This window comes from Chelonia mydas, chromosome 1, assembly GCF_015237465.2.
Source record: "Chelonia mydas isolate rCheMyd1 chromosome 1, rCheMyd1.pri.v2, whole genome shotgun sequence".
Lineage (NCBI taxonomy): Eukaryota > Metazoa > Chordata > Testudines > Cheloniidae > Chelonia > Chelonia mydas.
This window is the reverse complement of record NC_057849.1, coordinates 292,027,802-292,053,172: the sequence shown is the minus strand read 5'-3', so window position 1 is coordinate 292,053,172 and position 25,371 is coordinate 292,027,802. Positions and strand designations below refer to the sequence as shown.

The window sequence follows — 25,371 nt, the reverse complement described above, 5'->3', positions numbered from 1 at the left end:
TGTGGATGGACAGGAAATATCTTATCTCAGAGATTGTTATGCAGAAAGAGACTCAAGGATGTGAGGATCTAGAAAGAGGTCGAAGTCAAAGACAATGTCTGGTTATGGACCTGAGTGACAGGCAAGAAGGTGTTGTCCAAAGGGATAAAGAAAGGAGGGAAGATGAGGAGCTCTGTTTTAACCATGTTTAACTTGAGCTGACAGCTAGACATCCATGAGGAGATGTCAGAGAGACAAGTTAAGATTTTACTTTGGGTAGGAGGAGACAGGTCTGGAGTAGAGATGTAGATCTGTGAGACATCATTATAGAGATGGTAGTTGTGTCTGTATGTGAGATTACCCACAGATAAAGTGTAGCAGAAGAAGAGAAGGAAACCAAGGACAGACCCCTATGGAACCATCACAGAAAACTTGAGGGGAGATAAGAAGAATCTTTTGAAGGAGCAAGTAGAGAAGTATGAAGAGAACCAGGAGAAGACAGAGTCACAGAGGCCAAAGGAGGACAAGATTTCAAGAAGAAGACCATAGTAGACAGTGTTGAAGGCAGCTTACAGATCAAGGAAGATGGGAATGGTATAGTGCAATGGTTCTCAATTTTTTGTACTGCTGACCCCTTTCAGACAGCAAGCCTCTGAGTGAGACCCCCCCTTATAAATTAAAAACACTTTTTTACATATTTAGCACCATTATAAATGCTAGAGGCAAAGCAGGGCTTGGGGTGGAAGCTGACAGCTCGCAACCCCACATATAATAACCTTGCTACCCTCTGAGGGGTCCCAACCCCCAGTTTGAGAACCCCTGTGGTTCTGAGCTTTAACTAAGCCATTTTTAGAAACATTGTCAGGAGCCATTTCAGTGGAGTGTAAGGGTTGGAAGCCAGATTGGAGACAGTCAAGGATGAAATTACTGGAGAGGAATGCTAGGCAGCAATTGAAAACAGCACAATCAATGAGCTTAGAGATGAAAGGGAGAAGGCTGGGTAGTTGCAGAGCCGAAGGCAGTCAAGTTTTTATTTATTTTATTTTATTTTTACATGAGACTAAAGCATGTATGTAAGTGAGGGAAAAAGGAAAAGAGTAAGGGAGGAGATGAAACTGGGAATGAGGGAGATTAGGAGATGGGATGGGATGGGATGGGGACAGTGGGGCAAAGGGAGGGATTACAGGACAAGAGTAGATGAGCAACTTCTGTGTCTGCAATGGGAAGGAGGAGGAGAGAGCACATTTTGTCAATTTCTCCGGCTCCATTGGCACCTTTGGAATGGGGCTGAGTGGCTCTACCTGCATCACACAGCACATTTTGTCAATTTTTTCTTGGAAGAAATTGGCTAGATCCTCTTCAGAAAGAGAATTGGAGGCTGGAGGTGAGACGGGGTTGAGGAGTGAGTCAAAAGTGGTGAAAATGTGGCTGGGATTGTGGGTGTCAGATTCACTTAAGATGGAGAGGTACAGTTGCTTAGCTAGGAAGACAGCGGAAATTACAGAGAAGAGAACAATTCTGTCGTGGAGGAAGTCGTCCTGGTCATGTAATTTCCACCAGAGATGCTCCACAGCACAAAAGCGGGAGTGGGACAAGTAACTGTTGGAGGTGAGCCAGAGCTGGAGATTGGCCAGGTGAACCTTCTGATGGGAGAGAGGGGCAAGAATCAAGGGCAGAGGAGAGTGAAGCATGGAGAGAATCAAAAAACGTATCAATGGAGGAAAGGGAAGAAAGGGCAGGGAGGAGAGGGCTGAGAGCAGATGAGAAGTTATCAATGCTAATGGACTGGAAGTCAAGGAAAGACCAAGTGATGGGGCATGAGGATGGGTGCTAATTGGTCCCTTTCAGCATTGCCAGGTGCTGGTCAGAAAGGGAGAGCTCTACAACACTGAGAAAGCATTGCTTGGTGAAGACTATGTCAAGTGAATGGCCCTTTTGGTGAGTGGGAGACTTGAACTAGGGCTGCATATCAAAAGAAGAAGTGAGGGTAAGGAACCAGGCACCTAAGGGTTAGGGTGAGTCATCAAAATGGATGTTGAAATCACTGAGGATGACTGTGGGAGATTGTGAAGAAAGGAAGAGAGAAAGGCAACAATCAAAATCAGAGAGGAAGGCTGATGGAAAGGAGTTGGGTGGATAGTAGATGACAACAACATGGATGGAAAAGGAGAGAAGAGTCAGATGCAGTGCTGCTCAAAGGAGGGAAAAGAGTGGGAAGAGAGATGGGGGAGAAGTGGGATGAGGCAGGAATGGGAGATGTGAAGATAACACCCCTTCCACAGTCCAATCCAGGATGGGGGAAGTACTGTCCTCCAAAAGATATACATGTGCATTTGTGCTAGTTAATGTCCAAAAAGCAAGTGAGATTTTAAAAATATTGAAATTTATTTAATGCTTTTGTTTTTTCCTCCCAAGGAGAGTTTGAGAGAGGGGTAGCAATTGAAACTAACAGAGTTACTTCAAAATGGATGTAACCCAGTATTTTCCATGTACATTTGTACAGCATCTAGCACACTTTTACTAGCTACACAAGCAAACGGCTCAGGCTTCTGGAATCATCAGGCTAACACTGGGCATGCTCAGAACCTGAATGTATAATCACTCCCATACTAATTTTACATCATCTCATTTGCATAGTTATGCCTGTACGTATAGCATGATATCTATCTTTAAAGAATTATTGAGACTCCCAGACTGTCACTCCAACCATTAGAAAATGCTGTCTCCTCTGGGTGGACAATTTCTCTTTTACTTAACGGCTAAGACCCATGTTCATTATTCTCTGTTTCTTATTCAAGAGCTGACATCACTGACATTTAGAGCAGGGTGCATGGAATGTATCTTCCTGTACTGTCAATGTATATATCATTAATGGTTGCAGGAAAAATAAATAAATAAATAAACTCTGAAACCAGGTATAGACTGGAGCAAGGCCATCTCAGATCACCTTTAAAACCACTCAGCCTTTACTCATACAAGGTGTATGTTGTGAATGGGATTTGATCACGTGATAAAAATCTAGTTGGTGTATTAATCCTGTGTTGTTAATATTAACAACGGCATTCCAAGAGTACAAAGTTGTTAAATAGACTAGAAAGACATGAGTGTCTCATTGAAGAGCCAGGAAAGAATTACATAAAAACATCTTTTTAAAAGTAGACACAGTGCATAAGCAAACACATCATCCATTTTATAAGAACCTATAAGTCAATACACTGCAGACCACCTCTCTCCCAGTTGCATATAATTAGCTGTGTAATTAGCTAAATTGATTTTCCCTTCAAGAAATCAAACTCCTCCTCCTAAACTCCAAAGTTCTCTTAAGACCTACAGGGAAACTGCTGAAGAGTAAGACTTGAAAATTTCAGATCTACTAAAAACAAAAGAAAAAGGCTGCTAGCCAGTAAAGACAAACTATACATGCCCATTTATTGACAGGCCCCCTCAACCCCCTAACACATACTGACAGTGACCATCCGTTCCTGTCATATGAATGACTATTGCTTTCCCTGCAGTGACTTGCTGCTAATATTCAAACCAACATTTAGATCACACGCAACAAACAAGCTTGCTACCGAAGAGGTTCAATGCAGTTACCAAAAGTTATTGTACCATGATTCCTATGAACAAATGGCAGTCCACTACTCTAACCACTAAAATTACCTGCCTTCAAGTGTATTCATTAGCAGGGATCCTAGAAATCTGTTTGCCACGGAAAAATGCAGAGAATCTTTAGTTTTTACATTTTGTGAAAAAATAAAAACATGTATTAACTAAATTCTACTGAATGTACCAGTGTCACTTATTCAGTATGCACAACCTCCCCCTCTTGTGGTTGATTTTTGAATATGCTTTACATTTACAGTGGAGCCCTGTTCATCTGATCTAATTGGGACTGGGGCCAGATCAGATAATCAAATATTGGGATAATTAGGAGAATTGGCAAAGAGCTTTCTATCTCTTATTTTAAGCTGGGAGGGCTTGGGCAGTCAGCCCCGGGCTGCTGGTGGCTTGGTTAATACAGAGAGCTGGATAATGGAGGCTCCGATAAACGGGGTTCTACTGCATATCAGTAAAATGTGTTCAGCTGATAGCTATATATATTGTGCCTAGGGGAGATAAAGTTCAGTGTTTCATTTCAATTGTGCAAAAATGCAGATTTTGATGTCTTTAGGAGAGAATTTTGGTTTGTTTAATCACAGAAAACTAGGATCCCTTTTCATTAGTGAAAGATACAGCAGAGCTAAGAAAGTGAGGACAACATTAAGTTGACTTACTTTAATGATCCACTTTAAAAATTAACTTACGGCCTCCCAACAAGGCACAAGTTCTTGCAACAAAGTATCATTAGGACCTATGCCACAACCAACCCTTCCAAGTTAATTCTGAGAGCCATAAGTAAACTGATGGACTCAACGATATGTGGATTTGTGTTACTAAATGTGGACGCTTTGGAGGGTGTGGAGGGACAGCATGGATTAAGCATAGGTGGAGGATTTCCTGAATTTACCCACATTAACTAAACCAATTTACCTCTTGCTTAAATCAGTTTAAGTCCATCTACAGTAAGGACTTGCACTTATTTAGGTAAATCAATCTTAAAGCAGTTTAGTTAAACCAGTACAAATCCTGTTTAGTTAAACCAGTACAAATCCTGTTTAGTTAAACCAGTACAGTACAGACAAATCCTGAGGAGTATTCCATGTTCATATACAGTTCTTTCTCCACAGAGAAAAGTCATCTTCTTATTAGGGTAATGTGTGAGTGAAGTCTATATAGATAGGATAGTAAAATGCCTTTCATGGACTTTTGTTCAAATCATACAGCTTGCTGCCTTTTCAACCTTTCTTCACACTAGAAAGGATTCTAATTTTTCTTCTTTTTTTCCTCTCTCTTTAAGGATTTATCTATTAACAAAAGAGACTAGAGCTTAGCTAAACCTGGAAGGAAAACATCTTCTAGTAAAAGCAGAGGCTCTTACCAGCATGGGGAATCAATGGTTGTTTTTTTCTCTCTATTTGCCTCCAGAAAGAGTCTGAACTTGATTTCAACCATTTTCTAATCATTGGTTTCCATTAGCACCCAGCCAACCTAGCTGTGGCTAATTTACATAAGTGACAGGTGTAGTAATCATAGGTCAGCAGAAACAGAGGTAACTTGGGTGTCCTGCTGTATAAAAATCCTCCACAGAAGCCTCCCTGATTCTCTCATGTAGTGCTTTGAAGGGGATAAAATGCTAGTGAACATGTTAAGAGTTATATCTAGGGTCTGATTCTCTACTGTGTTATTCCAGTTTTTTGTCAGGAGAGCTCTACTGTAATAAAACTGGTGTTACATGGAGACTCAGGACTCTGGAATCCAAATGAACAACAAAATGAGAAGCTGTAACCTACACTTATTGTTAATGTTTCTCTATTTGGTTAATGTTTTTATTTTGTGCATTCCATATGCTTGCCCTGGATTGTTATTTTTTAAGATTATCCGTGGTTCTTGCCTGGTGATGTATTCAACCTGAAGCTGAAAAAAATAAAGAATTATGAATCTACATCAGCGAGAGATAACTTAAGCACTGTTGATGTTGGTGATGAATAGACTGAAGGACATTGTTACCTCATGGTTGAGGGTTGTATCAATGGTATCCAGAAAAATGTAACAATGGCACAATAAGGCCCAGATCCACAAAAGGATGTGGGTGCCTAACTTTCCACTTTGGACACCTAAATCCAAGATTTAGGCATCACTGAGATCCTCAATACCCCCACTCACGTGCTGCTTAATCCTGTAGGGACCTAAAATACCTCGGCATCTAACTTTTTGCTGTAAAAGTTCCCTAGGCACCTAAGTTTCTGCCACTGGGCATGCAACTAACAAGTCACTCTAGATGCCTGCATGCCTCACTTGTGCCTCAGCCTCACTGGGATCCTCAAACCAGGTCATGGTGGAAAGCATTGCCCTGCTTATATTGCCCAATCAAGTAATCACCACACCTATCAGATTGCACCCCATAAAAATCTGTCCAGTGGAGAAGCTGGTGGTGCCACCTCCCATTTAGCACAGTGGGGAGAACACTCACTAGGGATATGGAATATCTAGGTTCAATTCCCCCCCGTCTATTGCCTGAGGAGGGCTCTCAGAGGAGCCCTCACCATTGGGAGATGGGTTATTCTGATATAGGGCTCCCACAGGAGAGATTGAGGAGGCTATTCCACTTTGTATATGTACTTAAATAGTAATTGCAGAACCAGACTGGATCCTAGATTTTCCTCTTTGTAGGACAGAGTTCTAACCACCAGCGTAGTCATTTTCATATTCTACCCCAATGATTACTTAAGTAGTTATACACCGTGGAACAGCTTCAACAAGGATCATTGTGAGAGCCCCACATTAGAAGACCCTGGTGATTAGAACACACTCCTGAGAGCTAAAAGCAGTGCTTCATTTGTGCCATGGCTTGCCAGAGCTGAGCCTGGCACCTCTAGGCTTGGCAATTCATAGCCCCGACACCTCTGAGCTTGCCACAACAGTTATGAAAGTAAAAAAATTGTTTGAGCCCCAGCATCTAATTGTTTGAGCCCTGGAACCTCTTTCATTACAAATTAAGCACTAGCTAGGAGACCCCCAGTTCAAATCCTCTCTCTGCAACAGGCAGAAGGGGGAATTGACCTACATCTCTGATTTCCCTGGTGAGTGGGCTAACCACTAGTCTGAAAGGTATAAGGGAGGCTCCACCTCGAATATTTCTTACAAAAAATGGCTTAGGCACCTGACTCCAGGTGAGGATTCATGGCTAGGGATCCTAAGCAGAGAGAGGCACCTTCCTTTAGCTTAGCGCGGGAGCTGCCTATTTTGTGGATTGCATTCTCAGGCACCTATCTCTCCCCATTCATTGTACAAGGGAGTCTAGGGGTGGCCTCTACAAAGGCACTTAGGTGTTGCAAAGCTGAGTGCCACAGCACCTAACTTTTAGGCATGTAGAAAAATCTGTGCCACTAACGCTGCTGCTGGCAGGATGGTGAACATCCCCAAAACCCGCAGGACTTACTGCAAGAAATGTGGCAAGCACCAGCCCCACAAAGTGACCCAATACAAGAAGGGCAAGGACTCTCTCTATGCTCAGGGAAAGAGGAGATATGATCGGAAGCAGAGTGGTCATGGTGGTCCGACAAAGCCTATCTTCCATAAGAAGGCCAAGACCATGAAGAAGATTGTGCTGCGGCTTGAGTGTGTGGAGCCCAACTGCGGCCATTAAGCACTTTGAGCTGGGAGGAGACAAGAAGAGAAAGGGCCAAGTGATCCAGTTCTAAACTCCACCTTGTTCATTGTTATGGAATCCATTAAGTATGTGGAAAGAAAAAACAAAACAAAACACTGAGATTCACAAAGCTGAGGTAGGTGCCTTGGCTCCTATACAATGGCTGGGGAGAGAGAAGCACCTAAAAAAGCAATCCACAAAAGTCAGCAGGCTGGGAGCGAAGCCACCTAAGCTAGCCTGTGGGAGAAGAGGTAGGCACTAAATCCAGGCTACAGGGAGGCACTGAGTTCTGCTCAGTAATCCACAAACAGGAGCCCCTCTCCTGGAGTCAGATAGTTTAGGCACCTAAGGCATTTCTCATGAGAATCAGCTAAATTCCTGCCTCGCTCCACACAAAAAGGCCAGAGAGAGAGCCCACTTTGTAGCTTTTAGCCCAGTAGTTAGAGCACTCACTGGGATGCAGGAGACCCAGAGGAGTAGAAATGAGGTGGGAGACCCCTGTTCAAATCCTAAGTGAGCATTCTAACCACTGAGCCATGGGATATTCTGATGTGAGGGTCCCTCAATCTCTCCTGTTGAAGCTGTTCCACTCTGGCTAAATAACAAAAGAGTGACTGGAGTAGGGGGACTGGACCCAAGGGGTGTCACATCCCAGGTGAGTGCCCTAACCCCCAGGCCATAGCCCCCACTTTTTACCGGCCATAAGGGCGAGCGACTGGGGAGAGAGGGGGCAAAGAGGAGCAAGGGAGAACAGGGTTTTGGGGTGGGGGAAGAGGCAGTGTGAGGGCAGGGAATAGGGGAGAATGTGGTGTGGGGGTGGGGCTCCAGTTTGGGTGCTGGTGGACCCCCTATTTTTAGGAAGCTTCCATCGCTCCTGCACCAGGCTGTTGACTAACCCCCTCTCTTCCAGTCATCCCCCCAACTATTTAAGTATTTATCCACAGTGGAACAGTCGTTGGGCCAGAGAAAGAGAGAGAGAGAGTGACTCTGTAGATGCTGAACATACCACCACCTAAAGTCCATCCCCAAATGGGTGTTAGAAGCCTAAATACCTATGTGGATCTGGACCTAAGGTCCACCTTAACAAATTTACATAAACGAATTATAGGATTACTCACATGCCTGAAGTACTCACCTGTCTACATGTTTGCAGGATTGGGCCTAAATATTATGAAGTTCTAGATTAGAAAATTTGGAGGAAAAAATGCATAATGATCTGGGCCTAGGTGCTTTGCTGGATAGCAATAGACCTCAGCAGGGGCTGAACAGCTTTGCTGAATCAGGACCATAATTCCTAGATCCTAATAACAGGATCCCCGATATTGTAATGCAGACCACAGAACTGAAACAAATGAACAGTGAAACAAGTACATTTAACCTGCCAAGTGCTCCCACAGTATAGATACCAGGCATTGTCCCCTTCATTGATCCTGCTGAGTGTTTCCCTCTGCCTTCAGTAAGCATAGAGAATTTGTGTCTGTTTTCTCTTTCATTATGAACTGAAAAGGCCTGAGAGGCCTTCTCAGACTTTTCCTCTCTTTTATGCACCTAATTTTTGCCTTTTACCATCCTTCACTCTCCCTGCTGCAAAATTCATGCCTTAATTATCTCTTGTCTTGACTATTGCAAACTTCCTTTCGGACCTCCGCTGGTCCTATCAATTCAAAATGCTGCTGCTAAAATTATCTTCTTCTGCCACTGCTTTAAGCATCATACACCATGATGGGGGTGTTCAGGGCCGGCCTTAGGGGGTAGGCAACATGGGCAACCTGTCAACAGCCCAGGGCACCTTGGTCGGGGGGCACCATCCAAGTGCTGCAAGCTAGTGGGCCTGGGCTACCAGAGCAAGGGTGAGTGCAGGCAAGCCCAGGGCTGCAGCACCTGGCCAGCCAGGCAGAGGGCAGGCAATACCGCCCCAAGTTGCCAGTCTGGTGGGCAGGTGCAGGCAGCAGCGCTTGCTCCTGTGGAGCCAGTGGGCCAGCCCCTGGGTCCCCCCTTCCTGCGGCAGAGTGGTCAGTGGTCAGGGGATCCTGCCTGTGCAGCCCTTCCTGCAGGTGATGGGGGGGGGGGAGCCCAGGGAGCCCACAGGGGCCACAAGCGATTGGGGGGGGGGAGGCGCCTGCAAATGCCAGGGTGCCAAAATACAAGTTTGCCCAGGGCGCCGTTTTCCCTAAGGGTGGCCCGGGGGTGTGTTTGGGAGAGGGGGATGGTATGGGGTCAGTATGGCTGCTTCTCTGCCAGCCGGGGTAGCTGGGGAATCACCAACTTGCCAGCTGTGGTTCTCTGTGTTGCCCAGCGCAGCACTGCTGGAGGCCAAGGTCTGGCCCATAGTGTGCATCCCCGCTCTCTCTCTCCGTGTAGGTACCATATACAAAGGACCTAGTCTCTGACTTGTGCCCCTAGAGATCAGGCCTCATTCCCCTGGAGTCAGTGGAGCGACCAGTTTAAAACTGGTGAGGCAGAGGGAAAATCAGGCCCCTGGCCGCTGGTCAGGGGCGCACAGTCTGTGCGTGCTGGTGGGAACTATCCAGTACCCACGCGTGGCGCTTCCTCGCCCTCCAGCTGCTCTCCCTCGGGCACCTAGCTGTTGTCTCGGGATTAACACTCGAAGTCTCCGAGCTGCGGCGTCTCCCGGAGCCAGCGCCCAGCTCCGCGCCATTGGCTAATCCCCGCTGCGGGCCGCGCCAGCCCGGAGGCGCGCGCTGAGGGACCCAGCAATGACGAACAGCAGCCACCCCGCACGCACCCGCGTGTCCTCAGCTCCCCCTCGTGCCCATCTCCACGCGCCCATATATAGGGGAGCCAGGGGCATCCCAGAGCAACCCGACCCAGCGCCCGCCCGCCGCTCCCGCCTACACCATGGGCGCCGCGCGCCAAGGTAAGCAGCGGACCCCGGCCCGGCGCCAGGCGGCGCCACAGCGGTGCCCGCGGAGCAGCGGGCTGGTCTTGAGCCATCCGCTCTTCGCAGGTTACGCCTGGCTGTGCGCCCTGCTCTGGCTGCTGGGGAAGCCGCCAGGAGCCGCTTCCGTGGCAATTTGCGCCCGGCAGGGAGACTCGGGCTGCCGCTTCTTGTCCGTGTCTGATCTTTTCGACCGGGTGATCCAGCACTCGGACAGGCTACACAGCCTCTCCACGGCGCTCTACTTGGACTTGGTGAGTGCCCCGCCCCGCCGCGCCCCAGGCTCCCCTGTTCTCCTAGGGCTCGCCTCCGCTGCCCCCCGAACTGGGCACGCAGCGATCTCCGACCTCAGGGCATGTTCGCCAGAGCATCGGGCTTCCTCTCTCCTCCCGACTGTTTAAAACCCTGGGCTGGGTACGCGCTCGGTCCATTGCTCGCTGTCTCCGTTCTGTATCGCTGGTCAGCTACGGGAGCAGCAGGAAAGTCTGGGCACTGTCAGATGCTCAGTATTTATTTACTCACACCACGTGTGACATAGTAACTCCATGGGCTAGGTCTGCTCACGAGTTATCCCGCTGCATTTCCGCGTTTTGACTGTGATGTGGGGGTTTGGTAAAAGGGAATGTGCAAGGTGACAAAATAGCTATTGAAAACCACCAGCGTTCCAACTACAGTTCTACAATATCTGGTGTGTGTTGGTTTTTCCCCCCCCCCCTTAGGAAAAAAACTTTCTACCCAATGGAAACGAGTTGGGCAAATGGACAGGTAAATGCCACACCTCAAGGATGCTAACGCCTAATGGCAAGGAGTATGTCCAAAAAATACCGGTAAGGCCTTATTAGCTTGCACTGGATTTGATATGACATGCAGTGATGTCAGATACGGTCACTATTTGTATGGGGAAACTTAAGGGGACGGTTTGTCAAACTGAGCTGTGCCAGATTGAAGTTATTATCTAAGGAGGGAAGGAAGGAATATTGTCACTGAAGAGGCAGGCCCGATCCTGCAAAGTGCTGAGCACCCTCCACTCCCACGGACTTCAAAGGAAGTGGAAAACGCTCGGAACCTGCTGGTAGGGAGCCCCACGTGGCTAGTAGGTGAATTCTCAGCATAGTCCCAGCCAGGGGGATTTTGTACCATTGGAATGTTATAGATAAGGCTAAGATTTTTGTCATAGATATTTTTAGTAAAAGTCAGGGACAGGTGACAGGCAATAAAAAAATGTCACAGAAGCCCCTCATCTGTCTCTGACTCTTACTAAAAATATCCATGATAAAATGGAAAGTCAGAGACAGGCTCCTAAGTCTAAGTCACATATATCCAGATTCAAAGGTATTTAGGTGCCTAAATCCCAGTTTTGACTCCACTGCAATCCACAAAACTCCCGCCAAACCCTATAGGTACCTATACTCACTTGGTGCCTACGTTTTTCAGTGTAAAAATTCCCTAGGTACATAAGTTCCTGCCTCTGAGCATGCGCATGGCTGCCTCCCTATGCATCCAGAGGCATATCTCCTGCATAAGCTCTGGAGCAATCCATGAACCAGGGGGGACAAAGGCATTTGGCCACCTAAGGTGTGCTCAGAGGCTGCCTACTGCATTGGGTCCACTTCAAAAATCTCACAAGTGGAGGGGTTTCCAACTTTTAGCCCAATGGTTAGAGCATTCATCTGGGGCAGGGGTGGCCAACCTGTGGCTCCGGAGCAACATGCTGCTCTTCAGAGGTTAATATGCGGCTCCTTGCATAGGTGCCAACTCCAGGGCTGGAGCTACAGGTGCCAACTTTCCAATGTGCCAGAGTGTGCTCACTGCTCAACCCCTGGCTCTGCCCCAGGCCCTGGCCCCCACTCCACTCCTTTCCCCCAGGCTTCTGCCCCTTCCCCTCAGTCTGCTGAGCCCTTGCTCCTCCTCCCCTCCCACCCCCAGCTTCCTGCACACCACAAAACAGCTGATTGTGGCAGGCGCAGGGGTGGAGGGTTAGGTGCTGATGACGGGTGGGAGACTCTGGGTGGGAGAGCTGACAGGGAGCCGCTGCTGTGTTACTGTGGCTCTTTGGCAATGCAGATTGGTAAATTCTGGCTCCTTCTCAAGCGCAGGTTGGTCACCCCTGACCTGGGATGTGGGAGACCCAGCTTCAATTCCACTCTGCCTGAGAGGTAGTAAAAGATTTGACCAGGAAGGTCTCCCACCTCTCAGGGGAGAGCTCTAACCACTGAGTTACATGATATTCTGATGTTAGGCTCCCTCAATCTCTCTTGTTAGCCAAGTGGAACAGTTTTAACTAATGAAAGAGTGATTGGAACAAGGTAACTGCACCTGTGTCTCCCACCTACCAGGTAGTGCCCTAACCACTAAACCAGAGTCATTCTCATGCTCTCTGGCCCAATGACTATTTAAGAATTTATCCACAGTGGAAATGTAACTGTGCCACAGAAAGAGAGACTTTGTAGTCTAGAAATTAGGGCACCTACCTCGAAGGTGGGAGAACCAGAATCTAGTCCCCCTGCTCCAGTCACTCTTTCATTAGTTAGCCACAGTGGAAGAACTTCAAAAGGAGAGACCGAGTGAGCCCCCACATCAAACTATCCCATAGCTCAGTGGTTAGAATGCTCAGAGGTGGAAGCTTCCTGTTCACATCCCCACTCAGATAGAGGGGGAACTGAAGCTGCATCTCCCTCATCCGAAAGGAATGCTCCAACCACTGAGCTAAAAGTTAGACAGTAGGAACCAGCAACTCCTTCTCTGGGTGTTTTGTGTGGAGCGAGGCAGGTGCCTAATTCATTCCCACCAGAAACTCCTTAGATGTCTAAGCTGCCTGATTCCAGGAGAGGGGTTTTCCTTTGTAAATTGTTAAGCACAGAGAGGCACCTCCCCACAGGCTGGGCACCTATCTTCCTAAGAGGGGCCAGGCTCATCACACACCCCTCTCATTAGGCTCTCCATTGGCTAGTTTAGGTGGCTCTCCACCTAGCATGCTGGCTTTTGTGGATTGCAGACTACGCTTATACCTCAATAGCAAAACAGCTACAGCTATGCCTCAGCAGCACTTCATAGACCCTACCTATGCCAAAGGCGGGGGAGGGGGGTTTCTCCCATTGATGTAGGCAATCTACCTCCCTGAGAGGCAGTAGCTAGGTCGATGGAAGAATTCTTCCATTGGCCTAGTGCTGTCTACACTGAGGGTTAGGAAGGCATAGCTACATTTCTCATGGGTGTGGATTTTCACTCCCCAAGAGATGTCGCTATGCTGATGTAAGCTCCCAATGTAGATCAGCCCTCAGGCAGCTATCTCTCCCCATTCATTGTGTGGGGGGCTAGGCACCTAACTCAGGCTTTGTGGATCTCAGTGGTGTTCCTGTGATTTTCTAGGCACCTAAAAGTTAAGAGCAGCAGTGCTCGGTATTGCAACGCCCAAGTCCCTTTGTGGACCTGGGCCTTCGGCACTTCTGAAAGTTTTCCCTCAAGACTTTTTCCATCTAACAACTTGGCAGTTTAGCATTTGATTTCAATTTAGCACTATTTAATGAAGTACCACCACTTGGATGCATTTTAAGACATTACAGAACGAGATCCTAAGCAATTTGGGAAGAAGTTGCATGTGCAAAGTCATTTTGGTTTTTTGTTCATACAAATGTACAACTGGAGAAAAGAAGCCCATGAAACTGTTATTTTCTAAATATTTGCAAGTTAGTTATGAATTGTATGCATACAAATTTTAAGTGTGCCCAGATTTTAAGTGTCAGTACTTGTTTAAGTATACTGTGCCCAATGAGAACATCACTGTTCATATGCTTTGATGCAAGCTAATAAGAAAGTCCTTTCATATTTTGTTTTCAAGAGAGAAGAACTAACTCACTTGATACTGAGACTCTTGCAAGCCTGGAAGGAACCACTTTCCCACTTTGACCAGAATATTGGTCATCATCAAGAATTATCTAGTGACAGCCTGAGCAAAGCAAAGCAAATCAGCAGTATGGTGCATGAGTTGAAGACAGGAATGGAGAAAGTAACAGAGAAGGCAAGATTTTCAACCTAATTTTTTCTAATATCAATTATACTGAAACACCAAAGGGTCTTCGAGGCCAAATTCTGCTCTCAGTTACCAAGATATAACCTTAGCATAAGTGTTCACAGTGGAACAGCTTCAACAGGAGAGGCTGAGGGAGCCCTACATCAGACTATCCAATAGCTCAGTGGTTAGAGCATACTCCTGAGCAGTAAGAGACCCCACTTCCAATCTTTTCCCTGCCTGCCAGAGTGGGGGTAATTGAACCTGTCTCCCCCACATCTCAGTTGAGTACTGGACTAAAAGTGATCAGATGGGTCCCAGCACCATTTCCTTCTCTGGATGTTTTGTGTGGTACAAGGCCAGCACCGAACTCATTCTGGCAAGAAACTACATGGGTGCCTAAGCCAGGGAAAGGGTTCCTGTTCATGGATAGCTAGCAGAGCTAGGCACTTCCCAGCATCCTGGACTGAGGCACTTATCTCTGAGAAAGGGGCAGGATCTTAGCATGTTAGCATCTCCCATTGGCTAGCTTAGGCAGCTTCCTGCCTAGCATGCTGGCTTTTGTGGATCTCATTCTTAGGTGGCTTTCTCTCCCTATTCATTGTCTAAGAAGCCTGGACACCTAACTCAGCGTTGTGGATTGCGGAGTTGTTCCTGAGATTTGCTAGGGGCCTAAAAGTTAGGCATTGCAACACTGAATGTCACAACACCTAAGCCCCTTTCTGGATTCCACCCCTAGCTACTTTCATAACCATTTTAAAGCCCCAAGACACATGCCTTCTGGTAAATGTACATTGTGGATTCGGATTATATTTGCAGCTCTCTCACTTTTAATTGCCAGATAGTGGGCCTGATCTTGTATTCCATGTGCACTCACAACTCTCACTAAACTCAGCTGGAGCTGTGACTGAACAAGGAATATAGAATCAGGCCTATTTTCTTTATGTCTCTGACAATTAACATGTTTGTTCCCATGCAGACATCCCACTAAACAGTTTAAAAAATAAGAAAAAAACCTCTTAATATCTCACCACGGTAAGATACAAATTGAAACTGACATAGAACTCAGCATATACAGCAGAGGGGTCATTTCATCCACTGAAATGCAGCCACCACTGAAGTGAAATTGAACAGCACTTCACAGGACAGAGCTATAAACGGAGAAGCCCAATCTTCAGTTTGGCTATGAATATGAATTAGAACTTCCCCAGAATTCAGGGGCATTTAATATCTAGATTTTTGTTTAGTTCATCATAGACTTGGGGCCAAACATAAAATTCAAAAACAGATTCAAACTTCGCCCAAGTTCAGGATATTTGTATCCAGGTTTGTAGCTCAGGCCCATTTCTACAACATGTTTTGGGGAAATTCTTGGATGAGAGTCTCAGGGAACGGCAGTTATGTACGTGCTACCAAGGTTTCACAAATAGTAAAGTATAAGAAGGAAACAATATCAAATTGAAACTACTTGTTGCATAAACAGTGTCATGTGACAGTATTTTTCCATATTACACTGAGTCTGGGCTTGATCTTGCCCGGGGGCCAATCCTTCTAAGAGATGCTCATCTTGCATTGACATTAACAGCTCTTGCGGATGCTCAGTACCTGCTAGAAGGCCTAGCACCTTACTAAATGAAGCTTGTTAAATAAAGCTACAAGTCTGAAGAAAACTGATCCACTGTACAATCTTGAGATGGGGCAGCCATACTGAAGAGTAGCCTTTACCTACTCCATGTTCAAAGGGTGTTATGTGTTATGTTGATAGCATTGCCAAAGTTCTGCTTCCAGAGGCAGAATTTCTTGAAATAATATGAGACCACTTCAGGCTAGTAAGAATCTTATGTAGTCCCTGGATAGCAGAAAATGCAATACCAGCCTTTCTTTAGAGAACTTTGCACATATTTTTTCAGTACTTGCATAAAAAATCTGGAGGTGAGCAGTCTACATTAGCTGATGATTTCAGTAGTGGTGTTCTATAAACCCTGATTTTGTTAGCTTCAACACGAGCATTTTGAGGATTTTGGTTCTATGCAAATTTACATCCATTGACAAGTTACAGTCATACATATTCTGTTTTCAATTCAGATGCAGTCAATGGGGATCATCAGCAATTCATTGAATGGAATGGGATCATCAGAAGCAGCTGGTTTATCCATTAGTAATGAAGCAAATTTGATGAGTGACTATGAGTTTATTCACTGCTTCAGGAGAGACTCCAATAAAGTACAAAGCTACTTAAAAATCCTTAAATGTAGGATTTGGCCAGGAAATAGTTGTTGAGTTTTAATCTCTGACAGGCAATTTTCAGAATTAAAGCTACATGTTGTCTGCAAAGATCGAACAAAATAATTTATAAAGGTTTTATGACATTTGCAGTAATAGTAAATTATTAACAAAGAAAACTAGTTTTGAATGGCTTTGCCAATTATTTATTTTACACTGTTAACCTACACAGTTGAAATATTAAATAAGGCATAATGTGTGAATGTGGGTTTGACATACCAGGTAGAGTGGATTTCAGTGGTAGTGCTTAAATCAGTTTCTGTAGTTACTACAGTATGTCAAACTGCAATTTAAATAGTTCATATATTTTCAGGTGTACATATTGTCATTGAAGCTAAACATCAATAAATTAGCTGAGTCTTCGTACAAGACGTACATAGACTTTAAATAAAGTATATTTTTATAATAAAAGTTGATTCATTTATCACCACGTGACAAAAGTACCGATGTTTAAGAGTAAGCAACATATGGTATTACTGATTGGTTTAGGATACGTGACTCTCTGACTACCTTTCTTCCCCATCAAACTTCTAACTTTTTTTCCTAAATTGCTGCAAGCTTTTACAAGTATTGATGCCGTTTCAGGAGTCCCTAAGAGCAGGAGTCTGATACTGTGACACTGAGTAGCACCTTACTCCAGGAGTAGTCCCACTGAGCACTCTTATGGAAAAAAAGTACTATGGTACATGAATACGGGTCTAATTAATGGTCTCAGTGCCAAGTTTGTATAGGGGTGTGTTTCCTACACACATATCCAGAATCAGTGCCAAGATATGGGTGCTGTAAATTCCATGGTATAGGAAAAACCTTAGATTCATCTGAGTGATAAGGGAGGAGCTATTTTATATTTTCCTAACTATAACGAATGGATGGCACATAATTTGAATTTACACTAATCAGGAATGAAACATCTCTGCCTTCTCAGTCCAGATAATGCGTATGAATAGGCATTGGACTCAGTGTTGGCATTCATGATTACCTGGGCCCTGATCCTGCAAATACTCATGCATGTGCTTAATTTTATTACCAGGAGTAGTGCCATTGGGACTACTAGTGTCCATTTTTGCAGGAATTAGTGCACAGTTTGCAAGCATTTGAACATTTACTGTGGGAAACCATAGAAAGTCAAAGAGATGACTTAGAACTGAACACCGAGCAGCAACTTGTCAAGTTATGCCTGAGCGTCCATAAGCTCAACCAATGCAGAGCTGGCCTGACCTTTTCAGAGGAGATCTGCGAAAACTCAGCACCTCTGCAACTCCACCCAAGTGACTGTCCTCAGGTTGTCTTCAGACAGCAGAGTGGAAAAGGTCACATTTCAAATAGCATGTTAGTTATCCCAAGAGAGCTAGATTCATAAAGGGACTAAGGCACCTAAGTCAAACATTTAGACACCACTGGCATTCACAACCCCCCCTACTCAGCTGCCGCCCAACATCCCTAGGCACTCAAGGGCCTGCCAAAGGGCCTACATTTAGGCAACTGAGAATGCACACAGCCTTAGCCCTGATACCACCCAGCAGGTTGGTGCCTAAGCCCCAGTGGGATTCACAAATGAGGTATTCTCCTGCCTGTTTTTCCTGATCTGGTAGGTGTGCATTGAGTATGCCTTAACCCACACAAAATGGCCTCACAAGGATGAGCAGGAGAGCGCCCTCTTAGGCCAGCGGGTAGAGTACTCATCTGGGATGTTAGAAACCCAGATTTGATTCCCTCCTTTGCACGATGAGGAAAAGGGGGTTGAATGCAACTCAGCTAAGTGCCCTAAGTACTGGGCTAAAGGTTATAGGTACTTGCTGCTACATTTCTTGCAAAAAGTGGCTGAGGCGCCTTTTCCAGGAGAGGGTTCACAGCTATGAATCCCAAGCAGAGTTAGGAACTTAGTTCTGTGAGAGGGGCAGGGTTTAGGCCATAGTCATCTGCTTGGCTTTTCCTAAGGCCTAGCTCAGATGGATCCCTAATCAGTGTGCAGGCTTCTGTGAATCCCATAACTTTCCCCATGCATTGTACAGGGAGCCTGGGCACCTCACTCAGGATTGTGAATTCCACTGGGCAACAGGTCATCTAAAAGTGAGGCATTGCAGCAGCCCTTAAGTCCCTTTGTGAATCTAGCCCAGAGTGCCTACGCTATTTGGTAAGTTATTGCAAAACTGGTGAAGGAGACAAAATCCAAAGCTCTTCCTAAGCCTATGAATATCCAAAACTTACAGCTAATCACAACAAATGTACAATGTCTTATACTACCATAGCAAATTCAGTAAAAGGGAAGAGACCCAACCAAAGAAGTTCCCTGAACTTGCCACTTGTCTTCTTCTTGTAACAGTACAACCAAGGAGGGTACCTGAATGCTGTTTTCCTCTACTGGTGGGATGTGAGCTGCTCAAATGGAGATGGTCTTCGTGAATCAGGCTTTCTATGGCTGGGCCCTTGCTTGTCTCCTACCTTTTCATTCTCTGCATTGTGTATCTCCTCTGATGGGAGAAAAGAACTAGGCACAGCCAATTAATACTCCTTTCCCAGCCCATTCTGCTCTGCATAAGGGCTATCTTTGCATTTGCTGGTTGGACCGATTGAGGTAGGAGGCAAGTCATGCAATTTATTCCTGCTCCCACTTTTCACAGAGTAATCAGTAATTGAATGGAGCTCACATTGCCAGTTGTGGGGAGTATAGCAATTATTAATGACTATTTATATTGCATAAGCACTCAGAAGCCCCAAGCAGAACTGGGGTTCTGTTGTCCTAGACATAGTACAAACACACAGCAACACATAGGTCCTGCTCTGAAGATCTTACTCACTGTAATTCCTTAGACAATATATTACATATATATTATAGAATACAAAACTAATTATTTCTGATTTCCAGTGTTTTCTAAAGGAACTGAGGCTTCTTATAGTAACGAAACTAGAGATTTGAGAGACTGACAAATGTAGGCATATGGAAAAACTACGTCTTGCGACTCTGCTCCTCTCTCATGCTCCCAATGCCTTTTTATATTCCCCTCTCCCCCAACAGTGACATTGCCTCTATCACCAATCGGGAATAGCTATTTACTGATCAGCAAAAGAAAGTTAAAGGATAACCCATCAATTGCCATTTAAATAACTTCTCACTTAACGATACCATATTTATCACAATTAGATTTTATTGTATAGATAATTAAATAAACCAAGATACCAGCATAAAACTGTGAAAACAGAAGAAAAGAGGACAACCCATTGAAATGTTCAATGTAATACGCATCCAAACAGCTCCTTCAATATTAAGGCAATGTATCGTCAGAGCAAGTGTTAAGAGGGAGTTGGAGATGGACACCTACTAAATGTAGCCCTTATAGTGCAAACTCTATGTGTGTGTTCATGATTGTCAAGATTCAGTAACAATTCATAAGTGCACCATCATTATGATTGTTTACAGTACTGATCTAGTGATTTCATTTCTTTTACCTGAGTAACAGGTCTAGAAAGCAATTTACACCACCCTCTTCTACATCAAGCAAACATGAAAGTTGGTCATCAAAAATATGGTTACAGCTATGAACCAATACAGCAAATTTACACTGTATTATGGGCAAAAATCACTCTAAGTTGTGGTCCAGTATTGCCATTTACTTACCTGTACTAGCACCCAAATGAATGTGCGGCATATATTGTGCCAATTAGGGATGATCCCATTCTTTGCAATGCCAATAAAGAGAGAGTACAACAGGAAAACACATTAATTAAGGCAAAAAGATTTTCTCTGATGTAGTCTGCCCACTTACCAACATTCTCTCTGCAAAGTTCATGTCAGTCAGAGGCTTTACTTTGGTAGCAGTATCACGCATCAGGAATCGAAAGGCAAAAAACACTGTAAGGGTTAAATCATCAAAAATGGAACCAGCAAAGGTGCAGCATGAAGGAACTTTATACTTATGAAGGATATAATATGAATGTGTCAGCCACACAAAGAAATATTTCTACTTCTTTGATCTTATTGAATCTTATGAGAAAGGAGGCTATACATTGTCTCACCTTTCGGAAGGCTTCAAGAATGCCATTCTTTTATTAAGTGGCAAAACCCAAAGCCAACAGCCAGATAAAGGGATTAAGGACAAAGGAATCTCTTAAACCAACATGGGCTAACTAAAAAAAAAACAAGATGTACGTTGGGCATAGTGGAGAACAAGTCTGATTTTCTTTCTTTTCGCTCCCTTTGATGTGATGCCCAAGCTGCCTGTATTTGAATAAGCATTATTTGGAATGCTGTCCCCACTCCTCTGTTTACATCACAGATGTCAGGTGGGATTCATTTCCTGTTTCTTAGTTAATCTTTTTGTTTGTGCTCCAGGTAATCTTGGCTCCCTCCACTCATGCTGCCATTGCTGCAGCACCAGAAATGTCTGAGAGCCAGGCCAAAATGTTTTCCCCTCCTTCACTTGTCATTTAAATGCTCTGACCAGGCAGATTTTCAAAATGAAATATGAAATTAGCTAACACAATGGAGTTCATTCATTCTGATCTCTCCAGTGCCGGTTTTATACTCATGTGATTCCATTGGCTGTGATGGAGTTACTCTTTCATGGGGGTAAATTAAATCAGAATCAAGCCCAGGATGTTATTACAGGACACTCAGGAAGACAGCATCTGTGGCGGCTGGTCATTAGGGGCAAGTTGCCAGATACACTGTAGGTGGGTATAGCAGTGACTGATGCACTGCAGGGTGCACAATCACTTGCTGCCACTAAGGGACTCCTTCAGGGGGTGAAACCGTTCCAGGCCCTCGAGGCTGTAAGGCACCTGGTTGTCATGGGGGGTCTCTGGGCCCTGCAGCACAAATACTGCAGGCAGAAGAAGGAGGAGGCACAGAACAGGGAATACAGGCTTCTGTGGGGCTGATTTCCTTCAGTTCCACAGAGGCAGAATACCGGGCTCTTTGCACATGAATGCTGCAACATAGAGCCCCTCAAGTCCCTGCAGCACAGGGCCTGCAAGGAGAAGAGATAGGATTCCCACCACTGAGATACAAAAAACCAGGATATGGATGACCTTGAGCCCATAAAACTGGACACCTGGCTATGTACTAAGCACCCTTACAGATATCCCAGGATGGCTACCTCAAAAAAGGGACGCTCCTGAGAAAATCTGGCCAGGTGGCAACACTAGAAGGTGCAGAGCAAACACTCTACATCCTCACAGAGACAGCCTACAGGGTTCCCTGCACATGCACCCAGCAGCCACAGTTTTTTCTTCCTACCTCTGCTCCTGCATCTCCAGGTCCAGCATGAACTAGGGGAAGGCAAGGTGGTGACTGTGGGCTAGCCAAGGGGTTCTGAGCTTAACGATGCTGGTGGGTGCCAGCTAGGGAGGGAAAGGGTTCTGGGCTGGGGTTGGGTTTTGTGACCCGGGGGGGGGGGGGGGGTTGTGTGGCAGGGGTATTCTGAGCCTGGGTAGGGGAAGTTACAGAGTTCAGGAAGTGGTTTAGATTTATGAAGAGGTTTGGTAGGAATCGGAGGGGTCAGGTGTGTGCAGAATGTCTATGAGCAGGAGGTGGAGAGAGGCTGGGAAGGTTTTGAGCTAGAATGGGGACAGGATGAGTTGGCAGGGCTGAGAGTGAATTAGGTGGGGGCAGGTAGAGATGCAGCAGGAAATTTGTATCACCCATTTCTGTTCTCCTTTGTTCTGGCATAACTGATGTTTATAAATTTTTTAAAGAAAATGCACGTATACTATTTAATCCATCGTTAAAGTATGACATTTCAGGAGAGAACAGCAAAGTAAATGCCTTGTGATATTTACAACATTCATGATGAGTGGTGCTTCTTTGCTGAAATTTCACAGTGCAGGTTGAAGGAAAATTTCCACTTTAAATACATAAAATAAGAGGGATCAAGGTTGTATGTGTTGCAGGTTTAACTTTATTTTGGTGTTAGGGACTCAGATCACTTTAGTTATGGTCCAAAATTCACACAGTGTTTCCGGGGGACTGTAGAAAGTTAGACTGACATTGTAGAGAACATTTAAAACCAACACGTTGAAACTTTTCCCTTTGGTTTTTGGAAGTCTTGTTGCACACCTAGAGTATTTTATGGCCAGATCCTCAAAGGTACTGAAGTGATTAACTGCCTCTTTCAGTTGCTGCTATCTAACCCTGAAGGTGCCTATGTTTCCTCTGGTGGGCACGCACAAAGCCACCTAAGTCCTAACACCTGGCCCACAGCTAGCAAGTTGCTCCGAGCCATGGCACAAGACAGAGCCCCAGCAGCACCAAACTATTAGGATTCTCAAACTAGACATGCCCCTGCCTATCTCTTCAGGGGGGGCCTGACTCTTTAATTGTGCTCTGAGTACACTGAGGGGATATCTACACTGCAAAAAACCTGGGCAGCAATAACTCTTAGAGCCCAGGTCAACTGATATGGGCCTGCGCTTCACAGCTAAAAATGGTAGTGTAGATCTTCCCTCTTGGGCTGCAGTCCAGGCTCTTTAACCCAGCAAGGAAGATGGGTCTCAGCCCCTGGGCTCCAGCCCAAGCAGGAATGTCTGTTATTTTTAGACTCAATACACAAGTCCCAAAAGTTCAAATCGGTTGACCCAGGCTCTGAGACTTACTGCCATAGGTTTTGAGTTTTTTTTGTGTGCAGTCTAGACATACCCTTATAGGCTCAGGCCCTGCATAGGCACAAATGTCAGAATAACCCAGTGGTTAGGTTCATGGCTGAGAATCCCAAGCAGAGATAGGTGCCTCCCTCTGGCCCATGAATCAGGCTTCTAAAGCTGAAATCAATGGGATTTGGCCCTAAGTCCTATCCCTTTCCTTTGCATTTCACTCCCAGCTGGCTTATGTAGCTCCTACTTAGCTTGTTGGCTTCTGAGACTCTTTTCTTAGGCACCTAATTCTTCACATGCATTAAATGGGGAACCTGGGCACCTAACTCAGGGCTATGAATTCCACTAGGCAACTAGGTGCCTAAGGATTAGGTGTTGCAGTGACTAGATACCTTTGTACCCTATCTTGAGCGGCAACTCATCAGAGTCTCTTCCTCCCTTCTCACCAAGTCCAGGGGCAACTTGGAGTCTCTGGCTCTCAGTGCTGTAGATATGAGAGGAGCAGTTTCATTCAGCTTGTGGGTTGAACACTTCTGGTCCTTTAGGGGAAGGGGGTGTGTGGGAACTCTGCCTAGTCCATGTGGTCAGTCCCTCAACGCATAGCCTAGGTGTGATTGGTTACTCTTCCCCAAGAGGCAGGGGAGTGGGGAAGGCAGCCAATCAGATTCTATGGCTATATCCCTGGTATGAGGCACTGAAGACCTGCAAGTTATGAACCAAAGCATGTAGAGTTGGCAGCCCTTGATGTAAGTGTATAGAAATGAATACTTAGCCAGAAACACAAAGACACACTATCTGAATTGACCTTTAGCCAACTAGTACCAGTTAACTCTACATGGACCCAATATAGTTCTTATACATGTGACTAATCCCTGTGATTTCAATGGGATGAAATTCACCCCTATGAATAAGCCATCCATTCAAATAGGATCTATGAAGGATTTACATGGTGCATAGGCCCTGCATTAACTACCTCAGTACAGGAGAGAATTTAATCTCAAATGACTCAACTATCCATATGAGAGATGGTTTACTGACTCAGGTTCCCTGTGTGCAGCTAACTAATATCAATGACAGGAACCTGGTGGTTTTTACCAACTAGTGCTTGTTATTTAAAGAACAGAGGACTTATTACTTTTCTTTACTTTCATATTTCCTTTAAAAAACCTGGTTAAAAACTACATTTGCACAACATTAAGACTGCACAGTTAAGCACTCAAAAGTCAGGAAATGCAGAAGTTAAAGATCAATACATAACTTTAACTCTGCCTCTTTGTATAAACAGACATATCATAATGCATATGCACAATCTAAAGTTTTCTTATGTACACACACACACGTATCTAAAATTGTTGAAAATATTTCATTGTTTAGTATTATATTGTATTATTTGTGATGTAATGAATGATCACCTAGGGAAAACCTTTAAATCTAGATTGAATGTCTAAAATACATGCTCTAGTTCAACCACAAGTTTAGGGGTCCAAGCAGGAATTACCAGGTGAAATTCTATAGTGTGTTGTGCAGGAGGTCAGACTATATGATCATAATGATCCCCTCTGGCCTTAAAAATCTATGAAGGGAGTCAAGCAGCTCTGCCCTTTTATGTCCTAAATTTCTCCAAACAGGTATTACATCTGACATAAAATATCTCTAACCATTCTCCTCAACGAACACATTCACAAAAATTACAATAAGAAAACACATTCCTCTTTTTTGGAGCTAAAAAGTTTCTCAACTGAACAATAATTGATTCTTAAATCCAATAAAGTGATTTCCTTAGAGTGGATGAAGCAAGCAAATCATTTCAAGTAAAGCTATTTTAATACTACCATTTCAAGCTAGTTATATACATAAAATACTGTACTGTATTTAGGAACAAATGCAAACCCACTGGAACCAGCTTAAATTGTCAGGAATAAGTCTGGTACAGCATGTTAGCTGTCAATTTTTTTTTTTTTATGTAGAGCAAGAGTGTCAGTTTGAACAATTATAGTACTGTTGTCAATTCCATGTGGGTTCTAATTTTCCCTTGAGCTATCACCAATTTTAAAATGCAAAACACAAAACAAGAGACTTTACTGACAATCTGACAAAGGCCACTAAAGCTAAGGACATTGTATTTTTCATCCCCAGGAGAAAAGAATTGACTCAGTAAATTGCATTTCCTGGCATTTCCCAGCTTGTGTCCAAATTAAAGTGATGTAAACAATGAGATTTTTTTAAAATATTCAATTCTTTCATTAGGATAACTCGTCTGAGTTGTTGCACTGTACTGTATACACAACTGGATACCTATATGAATGAGGAAAGATGGAGAAATACCACTAAAAATACTTAGATGTTTTCAATATAAACCTC

The 25,371-nt window shown here is 44.7% G+C and overlaps 1 protein-coding gene and 1 pseudogene across 1 annotated transcript; both read left to right on the top strand.

Moving 5' to 3' along the window:
* Nucleotides 1–6,978: 6,978 nt before the first annotated feature.
* LOC102941192 lies at nt 6,979–7,283 on the top strand (annotated as a pseudogene).
* A 2,805-nt stretch (nt 7,284–10,088) lies between these two features.
* Nucleotides 10,089–16,753, top strand: LOC102944759 (prolactin). Its single transcript, XM_043525063.1, has 4 exons — nt 10,089–10,384; nt 10,850–10,957; nt 13,969–14,148; nt 16,225–16,753. The coding sequence occupies exons 1-4, from the start codon at nt 10,091–10,093 to the stop codon at nt 16,417–16,419; spliced, it is 777 nt and encodes a 258-aa protein (XP_043380998.1). The 5' UTR covers nt 10,089–10,090; the 3' UTR covers nt 16,420–16,753.
* The last annotated feature ends 8,618 nt before the right edge of the window (nt 16,754–25,371 follow it).

Excerpts from the sequence above, each read along its gene's own strand:
- LOC102944759 (XM_043525063.1), top strand. The coding sequence starts at position 10,091 with ATGGGCGCCGCGCGCCAAGGTAAGCAGCGGACCCCGGCCCGGCGCCAG. Across the intron at positions 10,385-10,849 it reads CGGCGCTCTACTTGGACTTG|GAAAAAAACTTTCTACCCAA; the intron begins GTGAGTGCCCCG and ends CCCCCCCCTTAG. Across the intron at positions 10,958-13,968 it reads AGTATGTCCAAAAAATACCG|AGAGAAGAACTAACTCACTT; the intron begins GTAAGGCCTTAT and ends TTTGTTTTCAAG.